General features: G+C 38.0%; 1 protein-coding gene across 15 annotated transcripts in view; it reads left to right on the top strand.

The window, feature by feature from the left end:
- TBC1D5 (TBC1 domain family member 5) overlaps window positions 1-12,714 on the top strand; it is a 546,098-nt gene that overhangs the window by 469,275 nt on the left and 64,109 nt on the right. For 9 of the 15 annotated variants that reach the window (XM_082684967.1, XM_082684966.1, XM_082684977.1 and 6 more), the window contains one exon: window positions 6,847-7,121. In XM_082684967.1, the coding sequence (XP_082541093.1) occupies window positions 6,847-7,121 (275 nt within the window). Of the gene's footprint in view, window positions 1-6,846; window positions 7,122-11,179; window positions 11,246-12,714 lie in introns of all 15 variants that reach the window. The other 6 variants (XM_082684972.1, XM_082684963.1, XM_082684970.1 and 3 more) reach the window with 1 other exon arrangement.

The following is a 12,714-nucleotide window of genomic DNA, read 5'->3' as shown; positions in this document are numbered from 1 at the left end:
TACAGGTACCGTATTTACTTTTGAAGGGAAATTTCACAGGGTACAGAATTCTAGGTTGGTGGGTTTTTTCTCTGAATATTTAAATACTCCACTTTCTTCTTGCATGCATGGTTTCTAAGAAGGTGGTTATCTTTACTCTTGAATAGGTAAGATTTTTTTTTTCCTTCTGGTTTCTTCCAGGATTTATGTCTTAATCTGTGATTTCCTTAAGTTTAAAAATGATATGATGAAGTATACTTGGGGGGCACTTACCCTGCCTGGGTTCTCTGAGCTTTCTCGGTGTGTGGTTTGGTGTCTGGCACTAATTTGGGGAGATTCTCAATTGTAATTATTTCAAATATTACTTTCTCTCCCTCTTCTCCTCTGGTAGTCCTAGTATGCATACGCTACACCTTTTATAATTGTCCCACCGTTCTTGGATAGTCTGTTCTAGTATTTTTCTGTCATTTTTGTGTTTGCTTTTCAGTTTGGGGAATGTCTGTTAAAAAATCCTCAACCTCAGAAGTTTGGATAGTCTCTTTCCTCAGCTGTAGATTGTCTGCTAATAAGCCTAGCAAAGACACTCTTCATTTCTGTTATACAGTACTTTTTATCTCCATTATTTCTTTTCTTTTTCTTTCTCAGAACTTTCTTTTCTCTGCTTACATTTCCCATCTGTTCATGCATGCTGTCTACTTATCTATTAGAGCCCTTGCATTTTAATCACAGTTGTTTTAAATTCCCAGTCTGGTAATCCAGCATCCCTGCTATATCTGAGTCTGGTTCTGATGCTTGCTCTGTTGCTTCAAACTGTGTCTTTTTTTTTTTCTTTAGTAAGTCTTGTGATTTTTTTTTTCTGATAGTTGGATATGATGTAGTGGGTTAAAGGAACTGCTGTGAGTAGACTTACAGTGATACACGGATAAGGTGTGTGAGGAGAGGAAGCATTGTGTAGTCCCGTGAATAGGTCTCAACCTTTCATGAGCCAGCACCTTCATACTATGAACATCACACATGCCTCTTATCCAACCTCCTCAACTTAGGTGGGACAGGGTGGCTAGAGGGGTTTGGGGTTGGGTGTTTCCCTTCCCTCAGGTCAGATAAGCTCTGACAAAACCTCAGCAGGTTAGACTTTGGTTACATAGTTTCTCCTGAGGGCAGATAATGTTAAGAAAAACAGGACGCTCAGGTGTATTTCAAAATGGTTCCTTTCCATTCTACCTGTTGTATGCACAGTTTTTCTCTCATTTTCACCACGACACTCTGGTAGAGCTCCAAGAAGTAAAAATCAGAAGTGTGGGCGGCCCCCTGTATGACCAGGCCCCTTGGAGTTTTTAATCTGTCCAGCTGGGCCCCTAATAACTGGGCAGTTGCACTTCACATTTCCCTACTCCAGCTCAGCTTCCTGTGGGTATCTGCTCTAGTCAAGCCTGATTCTCTGTGGTCATCTGCCAGTCTGTCTGATCTGGGGACAGCAGTTTGCCCTATGACCTCACTTCTCTTATGGATCTAAGAAAAATTTGTTTTTGCTTTGTTTTGTTTTCTTTCAATTTGTTCAACTTTTTTCTGGTTGTTAGGAAAGAGCAGAAACTTCCAAGCTTCTTACATGCCAGACTGGAAACTAAAAGTTCACTCATTTAGTATTAGTGCAGGTTAAGAATCTTACTTTTCTATAGCAGCTTTCCTCTGGGCTTGTATTAGCCTTATAGACCAAACTAAGACACTAATGTTTGGAAGTCTGTCTGTTTTTTAATATGAACTCATGTTAATCCACCTCTCTATTTTGTGTGTAATGCACAGTTATAAAAAGGTTTAACCTAAGTGCTAAGATTTTATTTCTCTTTGTTAGATTTTATCTGCTTAATTCATTTCTTGTGCTAGCCTGTTGGGAGTATTTTAAATTTTGATTCTTTTATCTGATAGATTGGGTATCTCAAATTGAATAGGAGCATGTTTCCTTTCCTTGAGTCACAAAATTAGAGAATTCTCTATCTAAGAGGTACCCAAAATATATAATTCAGCTTCTTTGTTTAAAGATAAGGAAACTTAGTCCAGAGAATAGCTATGCAACTTTCCCCACCTGTGCAGCTCACTGATGGAAGGAAGATTATGACCTTAAAAAATGGACTGTGAGCAGAGCAGGTCTGTGAACCAAGTGTGAAGATAGTTGTCATCACCAGAAGTCCTTGGTGGGTGCTAGAACATTCAGCAGTAAACCTGAGGTACAGCTCCCCACCTATAACTGAGCACACATTTATCCTCCATTAGATCCCACTGGCACTGACATAACTTGATAAATCTAACAGACTTTAATACTTCAGATAAGAAATAAAGTTGCCTTAGAATGACTTGTTTTTAGTGAACCATATGGCTACTTGTAATAAACTACAACCATTTCTAAGTAATTAGTAAAAAAAATTTGAATAAGCCAGTCTGTTTTCCAGTTGGTGGTTGCTACAATCCTTTTGAAAAATTAGAACATTCTCCCCCACTTCCATTCTTCTGATATTTCTGTTTTTATTCAATAAAACAAAGTGGGTGTTACATTTAAACATAAACAAAACCAACCATCTGAAACTTTAAAATGTACCTAAGTAATAATTGAGCCAATGGACTATTTAGAAAATGTGTGGGGAAAACTTTGATGCTATTGCTATAATCAGAGGCAAATATATAGCTTTAAACTCTTATTTTGGGAAAGAGAGGGAATGAATAAGTGAATGAGTGGATGAATGAACAAATAAACCAAGCATTCAACCTTGGGGAACACAAGAAAGGAAATAACAAGGAAAATATAAATTAGAGTATAGAGAAAAATAAGTACAGATAAATTGAAAACTCTGACAAAAATATAAACAAGCATGTAACAAAATTTTAATCACAGAAGGAGTGAGATAAACAAATATCAGACACTTAATATCAGACCTAAAAAATAAATCCTTAGATAGAAAAGAAAAAGCCTGGGATTGTGCCGAAGTTTGGATAACAGGAAAGGAAAATCCCCACTGTTGTGGAGAGTTTTACAGAGGTGATCATGTGATAATGATTTTAGTTCGGGCTTTTTGTTTTTGTTTTTGTTTTTTTTTTAAGCTTTAAAAAAATTTTAGAAGTTGAATGAAAACAGCCCATGACTCTGGCAGTTAAGAAGGCATTGGAAACACTAGAAGCTCTTTCAGTAGAGTATGCATTAGAAAGCCAGGCTACCAGAGCTCAAGTGGGTAGGAAGAGGCAATAAGAGCCACCCATTTTTAGAATTTTAGAAACTGATCCAAAGGGGCCCAACAGTGAAGCCAGGTTGGGTTTTGATACAGGTGTTTTAAGGAATCTTGAATCTTAAGAAAAATGCCCCATTGTTACTCTTTTTACCTGCTAAATGAGTTTGTGCCAACAGTAGGGTGTTGACAACAATTTCAGAACAGTCCCTCCCATATGGTACTATTTTGTTAATTTAATAATAGTATTTATTAGACAGTAATAATGAAAGAATTTGATTATACAAAACCAGTTACTCATTAGATTTGCTTAATATCTTAACTCCAGAGTTCTCTTACTATTTATTTCAACACTGTTGACACATTGCACTCCATTGTTTGTCCAACCCAGTACTCGATGTCCATCAAGTCTCTGACAACTGCATTAATTTTCGTCAATTTAACACACATGACTTAATAGTGTACATCACAGCCAGTAATAATCATCGCAAATTGACAAGGACTTCTTGTAAAGAATGCTGCTACTGATATTTAAGATCCTTTGGCCAAAAAATTGTCATCCTGCAAAACAAACAGACTGTGGATACGGTGCTTTACCTAGAAGTCTATGGTTTACAGCTGTTTATATCTGAAAGATGTAGCATCACCTTCAATAGTTGTTTTGAAAAGAAAATGTTCTTCTGGAAGCAGTGGGTAGTGGATGAGGGGAAAAGTTGGTTGAAAACAAAAAATATTCAAAAAAGGAAAACAGTGTTCATCCCCTTTTAAGAGCGATTTGGATGAAAAATTGCGCGGCATGAGCTTGATCTATATGTTTTTTGCGGTTATTAGTAGTAATGAAGATGCATTAACCATATTCTCTTGATAATGCTCTAGCAGTTTCTTAGTACTTTTATCAACATATAAATTTTACAACTGGCAGTGTGGGAATTTGACTAGTACATTTTTGCTTATAAAAAAGGGTAACAACATTATAACTTCTTCATATCTGTGAATTATGAATTTTGACTTGCAAACAAGCAAAACTAAAATGCAGTAGAACTTCAGTGTCATGATAGCTCTTCTTCCTACTCTCATGCACAAGAAATGGGAATGTGTGCAAGCCACTGAATAGAGAATACAGTGCCAGAGGTGAATGCCTTACTTAATCCACCATTTATGAGTTCTTTTCATTTCATTCTTTCTTTTTTCAATAAACGTGGATTGAGTGTCTTCTCTGTGGCAAGCTGTAGTGTCTGTAAATTAAGAATGCTGTACTTCATTAGGAAGCAGCTGGAAACTGGAAGTAAGTGGTGCATAATCACTATATATCCTTATCTCCATTAAGAAATGTTATTTTCAATAATTTTTGGAAGGGCATTTAAAATTCTTTAAAAATAAAACCCAGTGCAAAAAGAATCATTTGAAAAATGATTTTTTTCACATTTCATTGAGTTGTAAATGAATAGATCTTTCCCTCATAAAGCTGAATTCCAGGTTTTAAATTTGATTTGTCCTATCTCTAAAGTAATGTAAGTCTCCAATACCTAGCCCATAATATTAGCTAGTACCATTATAGAAAAACTTTATGAAAGGAAGAAGCACAGTGTTCTTTTTATTATAGAACTATGGATCAGTTCTGTCTTCAAGCTATATCTAGCAGTGCCAAGGATACAGCTGTTATATAAAATGTAGGAGAATTACTACATAAGAGCTGCCAGGTAGATCTGAGAGAAGGAAATGATAGTAAAATTCAAGTTAACTCCAATTAAGTAAATGCATCCCTCAAAGTTGATTTTCATTTTTCTACTTCTCTGGAAAAAAAAAAAAAGCAAAATGAGAGAAAATTAGCTTCTATTAATGATTGGGGTAATAAAAATACAAACATTGGTATTGTCCTGGAATTGGACTACCTCCTTCAACTAAAATAATTTATAATTGTAACTGGTCTTCAAGATAATATCCCTGAGATACTTCAAGATTATGAATCATCTGGGAGGAAGTCATTCAGGAGTTATTCCGTTAACAAATGTTTACTTGGTGTCCTCTGTTTGCTGGAGAGTTGGAACACAGATCCTGGCAAACCATGGCAGCCAAGTGAGGAAGTGTGAGCGGAGGGGTGCTTACGGACTTCACTGCCACTGAGGGCAGGATAAAATAAGAGTGACCTATCAGCTGTGCAGCATAGAGATAATTGGGGATGGTGGAGGAGAGGTTTCTGAACAATGGCCAGGAGGCCACAACCGGATTGTAGTAGGCTTAGGACCAAAGAAGCAGAAGTAGCATGTAAGAGGGCTTTTTGAAAAAATACATTGTGAAGAGGAGGAAAAGTGGGAACAGTAAGTAGAAAGGAGGTTCAAGGGGTCAAGGATAAGTTCAAGTGGGTGTGTGCAAATGTGTGCGTGCACAAGCTCACAGTCACACATACACACACACACCATGGTTGTATGTTAATGGGAATGACACATAAGGAGAAAATGATGATTCAAGAGAGGGAAGTGCAGGGGCAACAATTTCGAAAGATCAGAGGATGGGATCCAGACCACAAATAGAGAAGCTGGCCATGGCTAGGAACAAGGACTCGTTATGGTAAAGGTGGAAAAACTTAGACTACAGGTAGGTGCCTTTTAACAAATATTTATAAAACATCTGTTATATGCTAGGCAATGGCAATATAGCAGAGAGACAATCCTTGTCTTTGTGAAACTTTTGTTTGAACAGGGATTGGAGGAGATGGACAAATAATAACCAATCAAGTAAAATAGGCAGCATGTCAGATGATGCAAGGTGCCACCAAGAAAAGTAGAATGGGGGGGGGGGGGGGTTACCTAGGTGACTCAATCAGTTAAGTGTCTGCTTTTGGCTTAGGTCATGATCTTGGGGTCCTAGGACGGAGCCCTGCATCAGGCTGTCTTCTCAGCAGGGTTTCTGTTTCTCCCTCCCCATTCTCTCCCCCTGACCCTGCTTGTGCTCTCTCTTTCTCTCTTTCAAATAAATAAGAAAAACTAAAGGTAAAGCAGGGCAGTAGAGAAGGAAGATTTGGACAGCCAGGGCTGGTCAGGGTAGTGAAGGTGGATTGCAATTCTCAGGTAGTAGGCAATTCTATATAACTCTTACTAATTTTATTTTGTGACTCTCAGACACATTTATTTTTCAAAGTCAGATTAAATGTAGCCCAATACCCACACATCAGGGCTTATGGGAAGTTTGCTGTCTACTTTGATTCATATGTGCTACCTTCTGTGACTACCCCAAGGCTTGCCCAGCCCTGTACCTCTTCTTTAGAGCGCTCATCACAGGTTTTAACCTTGCTTTATTAAGACAATTATATCTTTCTCCCCTACTAGACTGGAAACTCCAAGAGGGGAACTATGCTCTGGACGATTGTATCCCCAGAACCTAGCACAGTGTTAGCACAACATAGGTCCCATTTGTTGAATGAATGAATGAATGAGTGAATGAAAAGTTCAAAGACCTTTTTCATACACCACCTCTTGAAGAATCTTACTGTATTATTATTCTGTGATCACTTAAGTTCTTACTTCTTATAGCTGATCTAGTAAATGGCCTTTTTCAAAGCAGTTAAAATATCTTTTATACCAATGGAATATGTGAAATAGGTTTGTCCTCTAACATAAGTGATGTTTCTCCTTCTATTTTTTTTTTTTTTTTACAGGACCAATGCCAAAGGTGCTCCCCTGAATATAAATAAAGTCTCTAATAGCCTGATCAATTTTGGAAGAAAGTTGATTTCTCCAGCAATGACTGCCCCAGGCGGTGCGGGTGGCCCTGTACCAGCAGGTGGTAGTGGCAGCTCTTCCACTGCTGTGGTTCCCACCAGGACCTTAGCAGAGGTCCCCAGGCAACATTTGCAGCAGCAGCAGCAGCAGCAGCAGCAGCAGCAGCAGCGACTGATGAAATCGGAAAGCATGCCCGTGCAATTGAACAAAGGTAAGGAAAAAATACCAATAAATCTGAAGAAAACACTTGCAATGTAGCCTGGGATTTCCTCACCTGCCTATGAGAAACCACCTTCCTAGAAATAGAAATTAATACAATATTTAATTATAAACAATCAATTGTATTAGATCCTTTTTAAGTTGCAGTATCAGATACCATATTGTTCTTAATAGGAGCACGTTATGAGGTGGTTTGTTAAGGTATTTCTTTCACATGCATGTCCTCATATGCTTAGGACTATACTGTATACTCCTGAGTCCCATGGATGCCCGCAGGTTGTGGCATGAACTGTCACAACGCAGAACTTGAAAGTGGTCCACTCTGATTCTGCTAACATTGTGTCCTGGTGCTCCTGGCTGGAGGAGAGAATGGGAAACGGGAAGTTCCAACACTCAGTAACATTCCTCCATGTGGTTGGTACTGGCAGAAGCGCGGGGCAGGCAGCCAGTCATCGAGCTGCTGTACCCCTGAGGAAGACCAGCCAGACTCTTAACAGGGAGAGCAAAGCTAAACAGAACCACGGGCAGCCAGTGAGTGAGTCCGCACACCAGGACTTAGGGCCATCGAATGTCAGAGCAGAAGAAACTCGGGAGACCATGCAGTTCCGAGCTGCCCTCCAATAAGCGGGGGCACTGCTGGCGTGGCGGAGAGTGGCCACGGCCTCATGCAAGCGCATTTTCTGTGTCATGGCTTTTCTGTGCATCATCTCCTGCGTGAACTTTACTTATAAGACAGCCCTTCAGGTTCTTACTGAGAACCTGTGTCCTCTTATTTTCCACGATTTACAGAGAGCTCTGTATTAAGTACCCCTATTCATAGCAGATTAGAAACAGCTGCATTTATTTTTAGTGGTGGGACTCTGCTATCTATGCTATATAGAAGCAGGAAATAGTAACATGATGGCAGAAAATCTACAAAATTCAGCCCTGAGACCTCACAAAGGACAGAGTCTGTGGCCATTTAGTGTCAGAACGAATATCCTGAGCCATGCCTCAGTCACATCTTAAAGGGTTCCCTTGTTCAGGAGCCATGTTCAGGAGCTGGTTTTGAGAACAATCGTGTACCCTTGGATCAGTATGAAGACCTTAAGCCACATTCCATATACTCTGCTTAAGAAGATTCATCCAAAATTATTAAAAATCTGAAATTGTTGACATTGCCACTGGTAAACTTAAATGGATTTTATTCCCCAATGGCACAAAATAATGAGTATTACTCAATAATGAGTATATGTTTATTCTCCCATTACCTGGTGTTATCTATCATTGCCTAGATGAAGTATTAGACTTTATATAGTTGGTTTCTATTAGAATATTCTGGTTGCCTTGCATAAGATTATCTCGTTTAAAACTACATTCTTTTCTTCTTAATGTAGAGTTATCACACATGATTTAAAGAAAAGAGGACTTCAGATCATTAACACATTGTAAATGTATTTTAATGCCAGGAGACATACATGCCCACTTTCAGAATGGAAATGAATGTTATTTTATATATTTCTTAATTGTACTGTTTTATTGTTCTAACCAAATATGATTTCAGTATTGCTTTGATAACAAGCCATAGTCAGTAGTAATTCTAACTGATGGCAGGCAAATGAGTCAGAGAATCTCTTAATGCTGTAGCTTAAATTTTCTGAGGAACCAAGCCAAATGACTGTAGAAGTATAAAGTTGTATCTCTAAGGAAATGTCAAGTATTAATATCACAGTAAGTGAGAAAGGAAGTGCATGAGGATGGAACAATTGATGAAAACGAAGTCCCCAGTTGTAAGGAGACAGCAGTGCACTTAAGCAAAGTATTGGAACATGAGTATCACTAGGGCATTTTGTAACTGATCCCTGTGCTGAGAGAGAGTCTCCTTGTTTGGCAGCTCGTCTTTTTATTTCTCTTTCTTCTCATGTCAATCATGAAAAGCTTGTCTACTTTCATCTCAAAGGTAAATATTCCTGCTACTGCCCCTCCCTGCATAAAGGTGTGAATGAAACAGTAAAAGACAGAGAGAGCAGTTGATGCCCGTAGAAGCCACTGGAGGTCTCATTGACTCACCCGTGAAATGAACTGTAAGCAAAGTCCTAAAGCCTTCTGACCACTTGCTTCCTCACCCTGAAGTGAGAGGTTTGGATTGCTCCCCGGGGGAGCCTTCCAGCTCCAAACAGCTATCAAGATGTATTTGTTAACTCCCTCTACAAGGAAAAGTACTTCTCCAGCATTGGTTCTTTACACTGGTGTTTCTCACAAGTATCCTGCTGTGCTGTGACAGTGACAAGTCTGCAAGTGTGTCCCCTGATCCCAGAGATGGTGAGCACAGTCTGCACCAGGAGGCTTGTGTTGGAATACGGCTTCAAACTATCTCAGAATGGTCATCTACTTGGTGCCTTTGAGGAGGGAGAATGAATTAGCCCTTTTAGTGTACTCTGCTGGAGAATTTGAAATTTGCTTTGAAAAATGGTTGTTTCTAAAAATGAAAATGCTTACAGTCTTCATAGGTTAGTTAGCTCTTGATGATTTGTGCTAATGTAGGGGAACGGTTGTATAGAAAACCCAAAATTCACGTATATTTTGCTGGAAATGTAAACTACATTGAATATGCATTGGGAGCAGGGTCGTGAAAGAAAGAAGAGGGAGCACAAATGTTCCTCCATAACTTTCTGGTGGTACTTAATATTAAAATGAGTTTTCAGCCTCTAAATACACACTAATAGGTGATCCAAAAGCAGCAGAGAAAAATGAGTAGCAAGCATAGAATTGAAAATCTCCTTCAAATAGATAGAAAATAGACCCTCCATTTATCAGTGAACAGAGAGTTAACTATATTATGAAAATTCAGGACCTGATAAATTCTGCTAAAAGCTGTTTATTGCTGTTTCGAGTGTGTACCTATTTATAGATTTTATTTCAGTTACAAGAGATAAAGATAGATATATATCTCAAAATGTATGTACTGTTAATTGATGGGGACGATATGATTACAACCCAGTAATTTCCAGATGAGCTGTCTGTGCTGTCAGTTACAATTGTAGCAAGTAGTCAAGGCACTGAGGGTATGTTACATAATTCAAAAATTGATTTTTTTACTGTTGTATAAAAGCTACAGGGTAAGAAAGTATGTTAGTCCTACATTATCAAACATGGAAAATATGGTATCTTTTAAGAAGGCTTGGTTTTTAGTTCATTAACTTCAATATAGCTTAGGCCTTCAGAGGCCAAGAGGCTGATTCTGTTGACAGTGACTGTGCCTAGTGTTGAACTTGGTCATCCAGGAAGGATGTCAGAGAACCACAAAGTCTTCCTTCTCAATGGGAGTATACCTCAAGTTCTTCACAGAAGTACCCCTTGTGCTCGTTTTCCTTTCTTTCCTGTACTTTCTCCCCATTTCCTTTGAAGTCAAACACTTCTTTATTTTGAGCATTTCCCATAGGTCCAATTTGTGAATGAAATCTTGCCTATAATAAGTATATCAAGTTTAAAGGCTCTGCAGTTCACAGATTTATTTTTACATGTTGACATTTTAAGTACATGTGGTAACTTATGAAATCTTTTCAATACTTACTATGAAATTAGAGCTTGTTTAGGTATTTATCATATCACTGAAGAAATTGGATTCAAGTTTAGTTAAAAATAATTTCTGTTACAGGAGGAAATCCGCTTCAAAAGAATGCCTACTTCTTAGTAAATGCATATAACTTACTTTTGGATTAAGAATTTTTTTAATTAAGAAAGTATTATATCACACTACTATTTCTAGCTTAATGAAATTTCAGCAAAATCTTTTGATCATTCAAGTTTTCCTCTGCTTTAGACTAGGGGCAATTTGTTGTTGTTGTTGTTGTTGTTTTTCTTGTACAAAAACATGCACAGAAGCTTTTTAAGGAATACTTTTTAAAAATTATTGCCTTTAAAAATACTTTATATTAATTTTTCTGAAATTGTATTTTGTTTTACTGTACTTTTAGTAATTAGATTGATATAAAAGTATTATGAAAAAAAGTAAAGTTGATTTTTTTTTCCTTTTTATGAAATCTAATTATTTTTTCTTATGAAATCCAGGCGATGTAGTTACAGGAAGCGATGCTCAGGTTTCTGTTCCTGTCCAGACTCTAACTGACCTCCAAGGTACAGTTACCATGGCAACGTAGTAATCTCTTTGCCCGCAGTCTTATCATTGCCTACTCCAAAATTCCATTTTTCTTTTTGCCCACCCTCCATTCATACTGTTGATCAGTTCACTACCATTGTTCAGCCACTGAGTGGCACTGCTGTTCAGAACAAAAGTTCCCTCTCATGTCATACCTTAGTGATGCCAAATCTGGCTGTGTGTGGGTTTTCTATGATGTTTGCACTGGCCTCTTTTCTTGCAAAATATGGTCACTCTATATTTTGTGGTTATTTTAACACTATGCTTGATTTGGAAGGTCACACTAAGGTGTTCTTTTTGTTGCATAGGTGCCTTGTGCAAGCATTTTAACGGATCATTTCTGAGAGTAAATGACTTATATGCTGTTGGATGCATATTTTTACATGTATTAGCCAGAAGTACTGTGTTTTACCTGAAAGAATTATAACTCGACTTTGAAATAATTGTTTAAATACAGGCTTTGTATCATAAATCTTACTAACAGAATCAAAGTCCAGTATGACAAATCTCTGTGTAGTAACTGGCAATGATTTAAAATAAAAAGAGCACATTTAAATACCATAACCCTTTGTTCAAAATCTAGAAAAAAGGTTTTTTTCTTCAGGAATACAACATAATAGTAATTTATATTTATCTCCTCCAATGGAATATTTAAATGTGTAAATATTGAAATTTTTGCATTGATCTTTTTATTAAATCATCTTTTAGCTAAAATATGCCATTAAAAGGATTTCTGTATTAAGGTAAAGCCTAGACTAACTTTAAGAATCTCCCATTCAGGGGTGCATAGGTGGCTCAGTCAGTTAAGCATCTGCCTTTGGCTCAGGTCATGATCATGGGGGCTCCTGGCCCCAGGATCAAGCCCTACTTCAGGCTCCCTGCTCAGCAAGGAGTCTGCTTCTCCCACTCCCCCTGCCCTTCCCCCTGCTCAAACAAATTAAAAAATCTAAAATAAATAAATAAATAAATCTGAGCACCCCCCCACCAGCTGGCAACTTTTAAACAAGTGTTTTGATATTCCAAAGTTAGTTTGCTAACTTTTTAAAGTTAGTTTACTGAAAAGTAGATCTTTTGCTGTGGAATCTGTTTATACCTATGGAAAGAGAGTTAAAGGTTGTCTGACTTTTGTTTCTATGCTATTGCTCCGTCCATTTTTCCCTACAGACCAGAGCCACAGCAACAGTTTGCTTTTTGAATAGTATCCTAAAGAGGGGGGTTATATCATTTTGCTCAGATCATTTGTGTCATAGAGTTAGAATCATCTTACTCATTTATTCAGCAAGTATTTGTGCAGTGCTTACTATGTGCCAAGCTCTGTTCTCACTGTCTCTTGGCTTTCCCTGCGGCTTTACCGGGTTGCTTGGGCATCAGCCTGTGCATTAGATGACGCAGGCAAGCGGCCGCAGTCAGGAACCAGCTCTTTTTCTGGATACCCAGTTCAGAATTC

This window comes from Mustela nivalis, assembly GCF_964662115.1.
Source record: "Mustela nivalis genome assembly, chromosome: 1".
NCBI classification, from domain to species: domain Eukaryota; kingdom Metazoa; phylum Chordata; class Mammalia; order Carnivora; family Mustelidae; genus Mustela; species Mustela nivalis.
This window is presented reverse-complemented; position numbering and strand designations above follow the sequence as displayed.